Source organism: Panthera uncia, chromosome A2 (genome assembly GCF_023721935.1).
Source record: "Panthera uncia isolate 11264 chromosome A2, Puncia_PCG_1.0, whole genome shotgun sequence".
NCBI lineage: Eukaryota > Metazoa > Chordata > Mammalia > Carnivora > Felidae > Panthera > Panthera uncia.
Genome location: NC_064816.1, coordinates 155,396,896 through 155,413,249, shown reverse-complemented (window position 1 = coordinate 155,413,249; position 16,354 = coordinate 155,396,896). Strand labels below are relative to the sequence as shown.

Genomic DNA, 16,354 nt, shown 5'->3' with positions numbered 1-16,354 from the left:
CATGATCTCACAGTTCCTGAGATCAAGCCCTGAGTAGGGCTCCATGCTGAAAGCTCAGAGCCTGCTTGAGATTCTCTCTCTCCTCTCTGCACCGCCTCAGCTCACATGCACGCACTGTTTCTCGCTCTCAGAAATAAATAAATAAACTTAAAAAATAAAATAAATGTTTATTTATTTATTTCTGTGAGAGAGAGAGAAAGAAAGAAAGAAAGAGAGAGAGAAAGCATGTACATTTGTGAGTTGGGGAGGGACAGAGAGAGAGAGGGAGAGAAAGAATCTTAAGCAGGCTCCAAGCTACCAGTACGAAGCCTGACAGGGGGCTCAATCTCAGGAACCATGAAATCATGACCTGAGCCCAAATCAAGAGTTGGATGCTTAGCTGACTGAGTACCCAGGTGCCCCTAAAATTCTCTTTTGAATTCTTTAAAATTCTTTAGGTTTTAATAATATATGTTTAAGTGGTTTTATTTTTGTCATATTTGAGATTCATAGGGTTTCTTAAATCCTTAGACTTGAGATTCATTCATGAAAAACGTTTTTTAAAGAGTCTTCTCCCTTAGTCAAACTCCTGGCCCCAGAATTAGGTTGAGACCTACTACGATTAGCCATGCTGATGAGACTTTAAAAGTGGCTTTACCGTTAGAATCTTCAGAATGGGTTGGTTCCATATGTAGGTTTCACTCAGCACTTTCTGTCTCGTTTTCCCTTTATATTGCAGTTGGGTCAATCATCTCCACTTCATTCCAAGCCTGGTCTCATTCATCTCTGTCAATTCACTGCTTCCCACATAGTAAGCTTTTAGTAGGTGTTCCCACATTACACTAAACTTGTGCTCCATGCATGTGAAGAAATTAAATTATTACTAATGATCAACTCCCTGACATTACTTCACTCCTACAGCACATGGACCTGTTAATTTTTACTGCCAATAATTCAATTCAATTGAGAATCTTTGCTTTATAGAAGTTTAGAAGCCACCTTATTTTTAGTGAACTCATCACTTCATGTGTCCAGACCTCATGAAAATAATACCTTTAAAATGCCAAGCAAGGGATGGCTCAGAGAACTCAGATGGGCCTAATAATTTCCACTTCCTGTGGATTTGGCCTTAACAGGAGAAAAAAAAAAGTAAAATATCCGCTTACCTAAGTCAACCATGACTATAATCAAGCACAACTGATAGAGGGAAAGATATGTAAATGAGGTCAAAGTCAGGTTGATCTATAAGATGGGCCAATTAAAAGCATTTGACAAGTCAGTTCAAAAACCTCCAGGCTTGATCACTGAAGAAAGTAAATCTCCTCCAGCCAAACGATGCTTAGAATGAGCCCAACGGCTAAGGCCAGAGCTGCCCGCTAGAAATGATGAGCACGCAAAAAGGTTGTGGGGCAGAGAACTGCTTGTCAGGGGCAGGTCTTTACGCCCTGCAGATGTGAAGTGCTCAAGGAAAATACGGACTGTGGTGAATGAACCCGCTTGAAAGTGTGAGTGATTTAAGAGCAAAACCCTGAAAACAAATTATTAGACTGGTTCCTTTTAGGTTCATGAAAGAAACACATCAGAAGCCATGGAAAGTGACAGCGTTAGTTTTGTAAACTTCACATTATTTAGAGTTCCGCTTATTGCGGAAGGATGAAGAATAAAAGCATTCAACAACACACACGGAAAAATCGGTTGTATCCAAAAAGGTCCCAAACCTGGTGGGGTATTAGAAAATGACACGAATTTGAAAAATTGCTATTCATCCCATACCTAAAGCAAAGTCCAAAAACTGTGTTCTCATGTGTCTGTTGGCCATCCTGATGTCCTCTTTGGAGAAATGACTGTTCATGTCTTTTGCCCATTTTAAAATTGATTACTTGGTCTTTTGGTGTTGAGTTGTATATGTTTTTAATATATTTTAGATACTAACCCTTTATCAGACATGTCATTTGCAAATACCTTCTCCCATTCTGTAGGTTGTATTTTAGTTTTGTTAATTGTTTCCTTTGCTGTGCAGAACCTTTTATCTCGATGTAGTCACAGTAACTTATTTTTGCTTTTGTTTCCCTTGCCTCAGGAGACGTATCTAGAAAAATGTTGTTATGGCTGATGTCAGAGAAATGACTGCCTATGCTCTCTTCTAGGGTTTTTATGGTTTCAGGTTTTACCTTTAGGTCCTTGATCGATTTTGAATTTATTTCTGGGCACGGCATAAGATCATCAGGGAAATGCAAATCAAAACCACAATGAGATGTCACCTCACACCTGTCTGAATGGCTAAAATCAACAACACAAGAAACAAGTGTTGGCGAGGATGTGGAGAAAAAAGAAGCCTTGTGCACTGTTGTTGGGAATGCAAACTGGTACAGCCACTGTGGAAGACAGTTTGGAGGGTCCTCAAAAAACTGAAAATAGCACTACCCTATGATCCAGTACTTGCACTACTGGGTATTTACCCAAAGAATAAGAAAACACTAAATCGAAAGGCTATATGCACCCCTATGTAGACTGCAGCATTCTTTACAACAGCTAAATTATGCAGTCAAATGTTCTACCACTGAGCTATACCCCCTACAATAGCTAAATCATGGGAGCCGCCCAAGTGTTCACTGATAGATGAATGGATAAAGGAGATGGGACACACATACACATACACACACACACACACACACACACAGAGGAATGTTACTCATCCATAAAAAGGGATGAGATCTTGCCATTTGCAACAACATGGATGGAACTAGAGAGAGCATAATGCTAAGCAAAGTAAGGCTGTCAGAGAAAGACAAATACCATATGATTTCACTCATGTGGAATTTAAGAAACAAAACAAACAAAGGGGAAAAAAAGAGACACACCAAAAAACTGTCTCTTAACTATAGAAAACAAACAGGTGGTTGCCAGAGGGGCGGTGGTGGTGGTGGTGGTGTGGGATGGGTGAAACAGATAGATTAAAGGGTACATTTACCTTCACGAGCACTGAGTAATATATAGACTTGTTGGGTCAATAGACTGTATACCTGAAACTAATATAACACTGTATGTTCACTACACTGGAATTAAAAGAAAAAGAGCCCTCCCAAACTGTCTTCTCTAGAATGTTTAGTGTTTTAGAAAGGGCTTGCTTTACCTGCTGGATTTTTTTTTTTAATGTTTATTTATTTTTGAGAGAGAGAGTGTGAGCAGGGGAGCGGCAGAGAGAGACAGAGGGTGGGGGAGGGAGGATCCGAAGCAGACTCTGTACTGACAGCAGGGAACCCAATGCGGGGCTCGAACTCATGAACTTTGAGCTCATGACCTGAGCCCAAGTTGGATGCTCAACTGACTGAGCCACCCAGGTGTTATGTACCCAATGAGTTTTTAAATCCTTTCCTCTAGGGAAGTTAATTGGCCAGGTTTTTCTTTATATCTGGGACCCTACAAAAATCCCCAGGCCAGGGGAAATGAATGTGTTAATTCTTAAAAAAATTTAATGTTTTTATTTATTTGTGTGTGTGTGTGTGTGTGTGTGTGTGTGTGTGAGAGAGAGAGAGAGAGAGAGAGAGAGAGTGAATGGGGGAAGGACAGAGAGAGAGACACACACACAGAATCTGAAGCAGACCCCAGGCTCTGAGCTGTTAGCACAGAGCCCCATGCAGGGCTCGAATTCATGAACCGTGAGATCATGATTGGAGCCAAAATTGGACGCTCAACCAACTGAGCCACCCAGGCCAGGGGAAATGTATTTGCCCACCATGAAATCCGATAGTGATGTGCCAGCTATCTCTGCAGCTTTGGCCTTTTGGAATCAAGTCAAAAGGTTATTCTTTGATCCCTAAGTATTTATGAGCTTTTTGCCCGTAAGTATTTTCTTACTTTTTCCTTCTTTTTTTCTAAGACATTTAAGTAGATTATCTTCCTATGTTTCTATGATATTTTTAAGTTGTAGCTTAAGGTTTGAAGTTTTAAGAAACCTAGAGAAGGGATATTTTCTTCTCTTGAATAACACATTAAGAGGAAAGGGAAAAAGAATTCTATTCTTGTGCTTTTGGGCCTTCATCCAAACCTACAAAGCCTCCTGTTCAAACTGGAAATGAAAAGAAGCCTGTGAAAGGCATCTCTCTCTGCTGGTTCGAAACTCTCCTGCAGGCTGGGAGGAAGACAGGGGTGGGTAGGCCATTGTCGCCAATAGCTTACCCTAGTTCCTTCCACACAGGGGACAGATTCTATGGTACATAATTCCAGTATTTCTTTTCTTTTTCTCTCCCATTTGTTCATAAGGTTTTCTATTAATTCATCCCTCACTTCCCCTTCCCCAAATCTTCAAATCTGCTCTAAAAGAAAAAACAAAACAGAAAAACAGGCCCTGGATTTACTCTGCTCGCTGTGCCTGGCGTCTTGGGAGATGTAGCCTTTGTGCCATCTTCACGGTGCTTTGGGCAAAGCTGCCTCCTCCCACCCTCCACGAGATAGGAGGCACGATGGAAATCCTCTCTCCTCTCAAGGTCTGCCTGGGACTTGTGTCTGAGGCCTCCCTCCAGCAAAACGGAGTTCTGAACTCTTTTGGGCTCGCCTGGCTCTGGTTGGGCTTTGTATTAGGAAGGGACGCAGCCATTGCTGAGGTGACCCAAGCTGACTCTTGACAGGGGTGGATAATTTGCACCAGGAACTGCACAACCAGGCACGACCCCATGCAGGGATGATTGCCTCCAATCCTCCAATTACACCTTCCAGAATCACTACATATTCCTCAGTCCATCAGGGTTTAGGCGTGGACACTACATTTCCACCTTCAGAATACTGTTACCGTGACCATAACTAAGTAGAACGGACATTTTATGACACTGCCCTTGCTCCAGAAGTAGCAGAGTGGCAAGCCAGTACTCGGAGGTAATCGAATGATGCCAGTTAGGCATCTGACATTTAAAGCTTTTAGGGAAGGACTAAGGAACGACATGATTTAAAGTGAAAACAACAACACCAGCAAAAAAAAAAAAAAAAAAAAAAGAAGGAGTGTTGAGAATGGAAAGTGACATCTGCTGTTGGACTGATGTGCCAGACTGTCTTATTTGGAAAGCTGTTCACACCATTCCATGCGATGCTCACGGTGGAATTAAGAAGCGGGTGTTTTGTAGTTCTGAAGATGAGGCCAAGGGGAGCTGAAGAGTTTGCTCAAGGTTACAGAGCCCGCAAGTGCGGAAGCTGGATTCAAACTCACATTCAGGTCCGTCTTCCATTTTCTATGTGGGGTCTGAGATGGCCATGCCCAGTTTCTTCTATCACGTTAACAATACAGGTCTTGAAATGTCAAGTCAGAGTCAGGAGACTCATTGGAGAGCAGGAGACGTCGCGGGACCACGGTGAGGCGGTGTGTGCTCCAGCGACTTTAATGATGGCGGTGACCTCTAGTCCACCACTCAGTCGCTCTGCAGTCCTGGGACCATGCTCCCTCTCATTTTGGCCTTTATCCGAGCGACCAACAAACGAATGTTTGAGAAGCAAACAGAACTCCCTAAGCTCAGAAAATGGCTTCAGACTATTTAAAGGTAGGTACTTTTCCCAATTGCAATTCTGGTTTGGCAGACGAACGTGAAAATTTTTATAGGAAAAAAGTGCAGACAAGTGAATTAGGGGATATTTTTGTGCCTCCGGATGATAAATTCTTGCTAAACTTGGTGCGGTGAAGGGATCATAATGAAGAAGTGTTTGCAGCAGCCTGGGTGACAGCTAATTCACATCCACTGCTTTCATACACTGTAGATTTCCCTGTTTCTATAGCAATAAACCATTGGAATGTTTTGAAAATTTCAATGTAGTGAGACTCAACCACACATTCAAGGCTTTCAGACACATTAGGTATTCACTGAATGCTTACTAAACAAATGAATCAATCAATAAATACAGCTTACACCTATATGTTCCCACCCCTACAAAACAAGAAAGAGAGGGAAAGTCTTTGTTCGGATCTTATATCCTAAAAAAATTTTGTGATATATTCTATATCCAATAAAATTCTGCTTTTTAAAAAAAATTCTTTAATGTTTATTTTTGAGAGAGGGGAGACAGAGTGAGAGCAGGGGAGGGGCAGAGAGAGAGGGAGACACAGAACCCGAAGCGGGCTCCAGGCTCTGAGCAGTCAGCACAGAGCCCGAGGTGGGACCGCGAGATCATGACCTGGGCGGAAGTCAGATGCTTAACTTACTGAGCCACCCAGGTGCCCCTAAAATTCTGCTTTTTTTTTATACCAAATCACAATAACTAAAAAGCTTTAAGATTTGGGGTTCTGTCTTTAGTTTTGTATCAACCTACATGAAGGACCAAGCCTTGGTGAGAAGCAATACTACCCAGCGGTGAAGAATACGAACTTCCAGTCAAATGCCTGCATCCAAATCCCAGTCCTCCTACTTCGTGCCTTGTGAGCACTGGCCAAGTTGCTACACCCATTTGTGTCTCAATCTCCTTCTCTGTCAAATGGGGATGATAATAATAGCACCTACCTCATAGGGTTGTCATGAGTATTAGGTGATGTTAACACCATCACAGAGCTTAGCACACCGTTCAACCCATAGTAAGTTCTCAGCGAATGTCAGCTGTCTTCACAGCAGGAATTAAACACTGAAGATTTTTTTTTAAGTTTATATATTTATTTTGAGAGAGAGAGGGAGAGTGCACGTGAGTGGGGGAGGGGCAGAGAGAGAGAGAGAATCCCAAGCAGGCTCTACACTGTCAGCACAGAGCATGGCATGGCCCTTGGACCTACCAACCTCGAGATCATGACCCGAGCCGAGATCGAGAGTGAGACGCTCACCTGACCGAGCCGCCCAGGAGCCCCAACATGGCGGATTTTTATTAGGACGTGCGTTAGTTTCCAGGAGCTGCCATTGCAAAGTGCCACCAATTGGGTGGTTTAAAACCACAGAAATTGCTTCTCTTGCAGTTTTGGGGTGGAAGTCGAAAATGAAGGTGTTATCAGGGCTACGCTTCCTCTGAAGGCTCTAGGGGAGGGTCCCTCCTGCCTCTTCCGGCCTCTGGTGGCCCAGGCGTCCCCTGGCTTGTGGCTGCACCGCTTGAATCTCTGCCTGCATCTTCACGTGGCCTTCCCCCTTGTGACTGTGTGTCTGTATGTGTCCTGGCCTCTTCTTCTAAGGTCGCTCTCTTTGGATTTAGGATCCACCCTAACCCAGTATGACCTTGCCTTAATCACATCCGCAAAGACCTTATTTCCAAACAAGGTCATGTTCTAAGGTTCCCGGGAGGACATGAATTTGGGGGAGGTGGACACTATTTAGCTACTATAGCATTTAATTACGAAAATTAAATATAGAAATTGTTGTAGCCACTACAGGTTTTTTTTTGTTTTTGTTTTTGTTTTTGTTTTTTTTTTTGCCTCTGGTTTAAAAACACAGAGAGAGTTTGCTTCTAAAGATGTGGGTAATTTCTGGTTTGAATAAAACTGAGGTTGATAGTCATAAAATTTTCCAGTGTTTTAGGGTTTGACTCTCTAAGAAGAAATGGGCCTAATTAGTGAAAACTAGCCTTGGCATGCCAGGCAACCATCCATTTGGTCCCCCGTGTAGGTCCCCACTGATCCTGGAGATGATACACCCAGACCCACAGCTGAACCATGAGTACCCCCCCCCCCCAAGCCAGCACACCTATTAATATGCAGGTGGCCCTGGGAGAGCTAATGCCTGAGCTGGTGATCAAATCTTTATAGATTCATTTGAAGAAAGCTGGGAGCCTCCCTGATAAGAGGCTACAGAAAGGCAAAAAGATCTTTCTCGTGTATATAGATTTGCTGGCAGGGGATCATGAGTAAAAGTGCAGCATCTACAAAGCAAAAGGGAGTCGTCAGGTGCGAGTTGCTTGAATCCAGCCCTGTCCTCCTGAGCTTAATGACATGGCAGCTCATGGTAATTTGATTTACAAACACAGCCATATATTCCTTGAAGAGAAAGAGAAATAGGGAAAGTAGGTAGGGGAGGTGGAAGGATTGAGTCAGAGATAGAGGCTGAGACAAGGAATGTGCTCCCAGAGTGTGGGGGATGGAGAATGAGAGAGGGGGAGGAGGTAGATGCAGATCGAGGTGGTGGGGGCCAAGAGCTGGAGGGGAGAGGAAGAAATGAGGGAGGGGGAGGGAAGGAAGGAAAGAAGGAGAGGAAGAGAGAGAAACAGAGAATTTAAATAGTGTGTGCCGTTTGCACCATTCCCCTGATGGCCTCATACCCGGGGAGACCCCTGGCTGGTTTGCCCCCTTGGCTACATTGGGTCCTTGCCTGTCCTAGTGTGCACCTCATGCATGGCTGAGTGTGACACAAATGTCTCAAGGTTTTTATTTTCATACACCTTGGCCCCAACAACGCAATCCCTCCTCTAGTGCCCGCAAGCAGGGTAAAGAACTGGGCTCTGTTCAGTGCAGTGAGAGATGAATCTTTCGAGGCCAATTTAACTCTATGCAACTTTCACCAGAGATGCTACTCCGTTCCAGATCGCATGGTCAGGTTGTGTCTGATTTCTGGTTCACAATTAGATATTGTCCAAGCAGAGACAGCTGACCTTTGACCAGAACTCTGCCTCTTAGTACTGCTCTTCCCCCAAACAGGAACAAACGAGGAAGTCAGAGAATACGTCGGTGTATAAAGAGTAGAAAATATAGCACCACAGAAATGAAAGTAAATACAGGGTTTTTACCTCCCCTAAAAATAATGGAAGTCACTATTTTGGTGTGTTTTCTTATAGTTTGCTTTCCTCCTGTGTGCGTGTGTGCGTGTGTCTGATTTTGTATAAACATGTAATCAGAGTGTCCATGGTATAGCGGGACCTGCCTCATTCACTTAGCAAAATGTTGTGAACACTCTCACATCCACAAGCGCAGACCTGTATTATCCAAGGATGGCCCACGAAGGACTTGCATGAACTGACTCTTCGGCAGGTAACTGTGGCCACTCTCTCTAGAGGTTGAGTTTTTTGGCTACAGCCCCACTGCAAGGGTGTGGTTATAGGAGCTGCACACGGCTCGAGTCTCCCTGGGAGGTGACCCAGAAACAGAGGGGGCACCTGGCTGGGGGCGTCACAGGGAAGACGAAGTCCATGAAGGAGCTTGCAAACGAAGCTCGATTCTTTTCAACCAGAACTACCATTTTTCTCCCTAGGTCAAGAGGATACCTGTATTGACTCAGAAAGAGGCCCACGGATACTTTCCAAATATGTTTTTCGGCTTTTATTTTTGCTTTTGTTAAAGCCCTGAATTGAGTCAAACATAAACTTGCCCTGCTAAACAGACATTAAGAGAATATTTAGGTGTCCTTTGTGTAAATTCTTTGAAATAATGTCATGGGAAACACACAAGCTTCGTTTAGCTTTGTCTCTAATGTTGGCTCCTGCCTTTCTATTTGTGAATATTGCTTATTAACCCCCAGAAGTTTTGTATGAGCCATTGTGTTTAACCCAACTCTCCAAAAAAATGAGGGGATCATGATATTCTTTAGATTGGTACTTATGTAGTGGAATCTCCCAGGCATTAAGACTTACTTGATTGCATTCAGACATCACTTTGGCAATGGAATGACTGCATTAAATTAGCATCGAGCACAATGGATGGTAATTGCAAGACTGTCATTTCTACAAGTGCAAAATTAATGTGTTCTGCAAACCCATCCCATTGTGTGGCACAGGAAAATCATGGAACCGTGTTATTCCGAGCAGAAAAAAAAGCCCTGTAATAGCACTGTTAACGTGGTATGCCATTATTCAGCAATGGTGTTCTTTTCCACCTCTGTTGTTGTCTTGCGCTCATTCCTCAAACCCTGCCTGACCTCATTTGTATGCTCATATTGTAGCACCGCCAGAGAGTAGCCTGGATGTACACAGCATGTTATGGAACAATTCCTCCTTCTGTGTGGCATCTTGTGTGAATAATGCCAGCATAAACCATCCCCCATGTATTCATGAGAGTATGAATAGGCTACTTATGTAAAGCTTCTTATTAAGAGATATACCGACCGTTTACAGAAAACTTTACCCAAATACTATACATTCATTTAGACAGGGAAGAGTGATTTACATGCATTTCAGGGGGAGCTTAGGCAAAGCGCCAGCTGTCCCGGGCTCCGTCCCTCTTGTTTACACATGGGAACGGAAGCCACAGACCAGGTAAGGGCATTTCTTCCAGTCACGGAAGAATCACGGGGTGTATCTTGAATGACAACATGTATATGCATCGGGCTCCCGTAGTCTGCTGATTGGCCCTGCAGGATTTATTAGGGATTAAAGACTCACTCAAGCCTGAACTACTGCACCAGTAACAGGTGCTCGAAGCTGACTGATCAGAGGTGGTGATCATTCCTGCAGTTCGGCTCAGGCTGAGAACCACGCATAGAGGCATCGTGTGTCCGGGTTCTAATAATGAAAGTGACAATAACTGGCCAGACAGGTTTCCTTGTGAGTCCAGCTCAAATCCAGTCTCTTGGCAGCCAGGGCTGGGGGGTGGGGCAGGCATCCGGACTGCCGGCTGTCCTGACTGATCCACAGCAACAATCCATCAGTCTTCGAGCCCGCCGACAGACCCCCTCTGACCTCCCTGAGTGGGAGGGTCAGGCCTGAGTCCACCTTTCAGAGGCCACCTACTCTGTCACTCACCATTAAGCTGTTATGGGGATATTTGCTTTGGAATGTTCTAGCCCGTGCGTGGTCTGCCGGAATTGGGCTGAGATTCCTCACACACATATCCGGAGCTCCTCTCCTTTCAGCGAATGACAGAGATCAGAGAATGAATGGTTCAGAGAATGAATGGACAGAGATCAGAGAATGAATGGGAGACTTCTCACCTAAGGCGGGAGAATTCTGAACACCTTACTCTCGGAATAGAGCACACTGTGGACAGTTGAACAAACCACGAAATAGATGATTTGGGTTTATCTGTAAAAACGGCTGTGGAAAGTGGCTCTGCCTTACCCTTGTTGCAGAAGGTCCCATCGTAGGCCGTGTTGGAGCAGTCACAGGAGTAGCCGTGGTACTTCTCCAGGCACCTGCCCCCGTTCTCACAGTTGGCCCCGTAGCTGGTGCAGTGGCCCGAACATCCAGATTTGAACCCGGAAGTGACCTTGGCTCTTTCCTCCAGGTCCAGCGTCACCCCGTTCATCCTCAGGGAGCGGATGCAGCCCAGGAAACCCTGCTGGCCCCCGGCACCACCTGGGAACGACAGAAGGCACAGCGCTCAGATGGGATTACCTCTGCTGTGGCTCCCGGACCCAGTGGCGGGAGGCAAGGAGGCTGCTAAGTGCGGCCAGCATTCTCACTTTCGAGCCAGCCCTGCCTAATAGCAAAAGCTAGAAAGCTAGAAGCTTTTCCCCCTCAGGCCACAATGTCTAATGAAAAGAGGCTGTCTTCTGAGAAGCCATAAATTTGCCACAGAAAGAAGATGTTTGGAGATACACAAAAATCATATACACCATTTTGGAAATCTAATCTGGTTTCCTAAAGAAGTTTATAGAAATCTCTAGGTTTCTTTGTTGTTGTTGTTTTAATCTTATGGCATTCACTTCCAAAGCATTATCTATTGAAAGAAATATAAAGAGGCAGAGAAACATGAATATATTAGCATAGCTAACAAGTCAATTAGTTGGAAGGCATAAATCCATTTGAAATGTGACCACACGACCTGGGTCCTGGTTTTTGTCTTAGGAAATACTTGGCTTTGAAGTTCACATGAAGGCTTCCCGGGGCTTCTGGGGTGGTCAGAAGTTGGAATTGATAATTTTACATGGAAGTCAGCCATAGCACACTTATTACCAGGTCAGGTTAGATTTTACCGCTTTTGTCTAAATGCCATTGCAAGACATATAGCACAAAGAGCATTTCACTGTGATTTCCTAAGTTACAGCGTTAGAGGTTCATGAGCATGAAAATATTAAAATATTCCTAACAAATTTCATTGAGTCATTGGAGCATTATATCACAAGTGAATTTAATTATGTCTAGAAGAACCTTGGCTACGATTTTTTTAAGCAGCTGGTACAAAAGGAGGAGCTCAAGCTTACACACATGTCTGCGTCTTGGAGTAATGACTTTTCTGGAAATTAAATAAAATGATCGGTCATTAAAATTATTAAAAGAAATATCTGCTGGGGATTTAGAAAAAAATACCGTTAACAAAGTGACCTTCTCGGGGCGCCTGGGTGGCTTGGTCGGTTAAGCATCCGACTTCGGCTCAGGTCATGATCTCACGGTCCGTGGGTTCGAGCCCCGCATCGGGCTCTGTGCTGACAGCTCAGAGCCTGGAGCCTGTTTCAGATTCTGTGTCTCCCTCTCTCTGTGACCCTCCCCCATTCATGCTCTGTCTCTCTCGGTCTCAAAAATAAATAAACGTTAAAAAAAAAAAAAACAAAAAAACCCCAAAGTGACCTTCTCTTGAGGGCGATGTAGTAGGCACTCTACGAAGCACCTTACTTATGTCATTCACCCGATTCACCCAACAGCCTGGCGAGGTGGGCATTATCATCATTATCCCCACTGTACGGATGAGAAGCCTGAAGCTTAGGAAAGTTCAGAGGTTTACTCAAGGAGTCATAGCTCCACAGTGGCAAAGTTGTGTTAGTTCTGTCTTAATTTCGAGCATATGGTATTCTGTTCTGTGTTGACCACTTAATGCAGAAGAAGGGCTTCAGGGTCAGCATCCCCATCGATGTACATGTTTCCGAGATATAGGCTGGGATGCCTTTAAAAGTGGGGTGATCAATTGGGTTGTCAGTGTTTGGATGAGACTGGTAGCTGGGGATGGATTCTGATCACTTATTCTGGTATGTTGAGAAGAAGCACACCATCGAGGGGACTCATCAGACAGGGCGGGTGGATCAAAGGCTTTAGGCGCAGAGATGTATTCGTTTGCTTATGTCTGTAAATCCTCAGCCCTGAAATGGCAAGTGACTGGCTCTGTTATCTTTATAAACCCAAGCCTCGCATTCTCTCATTGTGTAGTACATAGGTTTGAATGATGATTCTTCAGGGACTGTTATTTATTATCAAATGAAATAATTGAGTAGAGGATTAGTTGAAGGGAGGCCAATGCTCTGTTTGATCAAAGCTCCGGAATAGTAGATGGCAAAGGAAGTTATTAAAAACAGCCACTTTGAAGGATTTCCCATTTTGCAATCTGCTCGTCAGCCCAGCTTCATACATCCCTGCGCTGAAGAGAATTTGGGCCTTTGCTATGATTTGGAAGAATTCCAATCCATGTGTTAACATTTCAGTTTGGTGTCTATCATTTTAGTGACCATGGCTTTCGCTTTTGCAGTCAGGGCTTTCCAAAGGGCCTCTTGTTCAATAAACGCCTAGCCGTTTGAATTTTCATTGCTAGTCAATTAAGACAATTATATCCTATCAAAATACACAGAAATTTTTAAATCATTGTTTTTCGATATCTCCTGCCCCTTTTCCTTATTACAAACGTAATAGTTTTTCAGTGCGGAAACCATAAACACACTGATAAGCAAGATGAAGAAGAGAATCTGGAATGCTACTCAGCTATAACTACTACTTTCAGCACATAGCCTTTTCTACTTTTAGCTATGAACATACATATGTGTGAAAAAATAAAACAAAGGAAGAAGTGAGAGCACGATATACACGTTGGTTTGAAATTTGCTTTTTGCACTTAATATATCATAAAACGTTCTCCAAGCAATAAACGTACAACTGGAACATCTCGTTTGCCATCTGCGAAGCATCTCATCTTGTGAATGCTCTGTAACTTATTTTGCCATTCCTACCATTGGGCTTTTAAGCTCACTCCCATTTTCATTTTACAGGACACTCTAATAAATACCCTTGTAAAAACCTTTGCACACTTGTTCAATATGTCCTTAGAATTAATTCTTAGAAGTGCAGTCGCTGGATACAAAGGCAGATACATTTTAAAAGCATTTGGAGAACAATTTCCTCTAAGAATTTGTCAATCTGTATTTCATGGGTAGGGCATGAGATTCCCACCTTTTCCACGTCTATTGGGATACTTGGCAGAATGCTTTTGAATTTATAGGCTAAAAAAAAAAAAAAAAAAAAAAAGAAGAGCTTATTGTTTTAATTTGCATTGCTTCAAACACTGTGAGTTGAATACATTTTTATGTTCTCACCACTGTTAGTTTTTGGTTCTTCATGTCTTCTCCTATTTGGGGGAAATAGGAGAGGGTATGTTTCTTATTGATCAATAACAGTATTTTTGGCTTTAACTCTGTTATAAATTTGGCGACTATATTCTTCCAGACTGTGTCTTTAACTTATATATGGTGTTTCTTTTTCTCTATGAATGTTTATGTTGTTTATATAGTCCCCTCCATCTTTCTTATTTGTACAGTTTGTGCCTTTGGTATTAAGCTTTTATAAAGCCTAACCTAAAAATAATATAATAAACCCAATCCAAAATAATATAATTATTCAACTATATTTTCTTCTAGCACTTTTATGATTTTACTTCTCTTAGCACTGTGATCTTCAATCTATCCAGAATGTATTGTAATTTAGAAATAACTTCTATTTAATGGGTCTTACTAATAGTTGCAAGTTTGAAGAAGAATGTTTTCAATGTTAAGACGAAAAAAAAATTTTGGAGATTTGAAAAGGTCCAGTTGGCAGAACAAATAAATCTAGGTTAGATCATATTTTTATTATGTGACTAAGGTAAACAAATTTATGTGTATGTACTTAATTATTTCTGTATACAGTCCTCAAGGGGTTTTTCTGTCTCTCTGCCTCTTTGTCTTTGATTCCTTCTGGTCGTGGCCATTCTGAGGCTCTACATCTATCAGTCATTCTGCCTCTGCGTCTGTATATCTCTCCCTATCACGGCTGTTGACCATTCTAGGTTAGGTGCGTGGGTCTCATCAAGTCACTTAATCTCTCTCAGCATCAGGTTTTCCTGTCCATAAAAAGGGGGTTTGAACTAGATTCTGTCTCTGGTTCCTTTCAGCTCTAAATTAGTCCAGCTCATGATGTACAACCTCCCTCTGTGTTTATGTGTCTCCGTCTCTTTATTTCAGTAAATTACTCTCAGTTTCTCCTAACTTTACTTCTTTGTACCATTGCCTGACCTTCCCCCCACTTCTGTTAATTGACCATAAAATATGACTGTGTTCTAATTTTTATTTGTTGCATTCATTACATAAGGTTTTGTACTCCCTCTTCTTAATTCATAAAGCAGGTAAATGGAATACTCCATTTCTCTCTGTATAAAAGAAAACTAAATAAATTATGCACTTTTCTTACTTAGATGACCCCTGATTTATTAAATGGGTCAGTGAGCTGGAAAGTACTTTTACTGATCTAGTCGATATGAAGGAAAAAATGTTTTGTCCCGAAAATGGTCATTATGTGTTATGCAAAAGATGTTAATACACTAGAACCAGTGATAATTACTTGAGTTCAACTTATGTGCTCTATAGAAATCTTTCTTGGTGACAAATGTCAGAAGTTTAAATTGTAGGTCTGCAAGCAAAAATGCTACTTAACCTTTGTTAATTAAAAAATCAACACACTGTCATTGGAGAGCGCTCCCTGCCTTGCGAGGGCTTTATGCACATTAGTCAGACCTGTGATAATTACCCAGGGTGAGATGTGGGTTTAATTTGTAAATCATTTTTCATGTGAAATGCTATTCCAGTATTGCAATTAAAGATTAATTATGAAAAGACTTTATCTACCCATAATGAATAATACAACCGCCAAAAGCACAAAGGATTGGGGCAAAAAGAATCAGGTAGTAAATGAAGCAAAACAGGTGAAAATAATGATCAAGAGGAATTCTAAAAATACAATGTTGTCAAACTCAGAGCTTAGTCTTTTTCTAAGGAGCTAAGTAGGATTACAGAGTATCCTTGCCTAGAGAGACTGGCCATTCATTCACCCCAGAAAGGAATCACACCAAGGCTTACACATGGGAAATCTAATGTATCCATCAATAATTATTTATTTCATATCTACTATGAGCCAGTCCTTGTCTAGATGTTTGGAAGGTCTTTAGAAAGTCCTCACCCTTGGAAAGCTTACCAACTTGCAGAAGGGAAGGGAAAAATTGAACAATAAACTCAATAAGCATGTGAAGTACATTGTGTGTTAGAAGGTAACGTCCACTATGAGAAAAAGAAGTCAGGTAGGGTTAAGTGCGATCAGGAGTAGGAGTGGTGTGGGGGTGGTTACAATTTTAAACAGGGCCATCAGGATAACTTCACTGAGAAGCTAAAGGAAAGAGCATCCAAGGGGCGCCTGGGTGGCCCAGTCGATTAAGACTCTGACTCTCGATTCCAGCTCAGGTCATGATCTTGAGGTTCAGGATGAGCCCTTTGTCGGGCTCCGCGCTGACTATGCGGAACCTGCTTGGGATTCTTTCTCTCTCTCTCTCTCT

General features: G+C 42.6%; 1 protein-coding gene across 1 annotated transcript in view; it reads right to left on the bottom strand.

Moving 5' to 3' along the window:
- The window catches only part of CNTNAP2 (contactin associated protein 2), a 1,963,583-nt gene that overhangs the window by 194,225 nt on the left and 1,753,004 nt on the right, over positions 1–16,354 (bottom strand). The window contains exon 18 of the mRNA XM_049643059.1: positions 10,915–11,151. Coding sequence (XP_049499016.1) covers positions 10,915–11,151 — 237 coding nt within the window. The remainder of the gene's footprint in view (positions 1–10,914; positions 11,152–16,354) is intronic.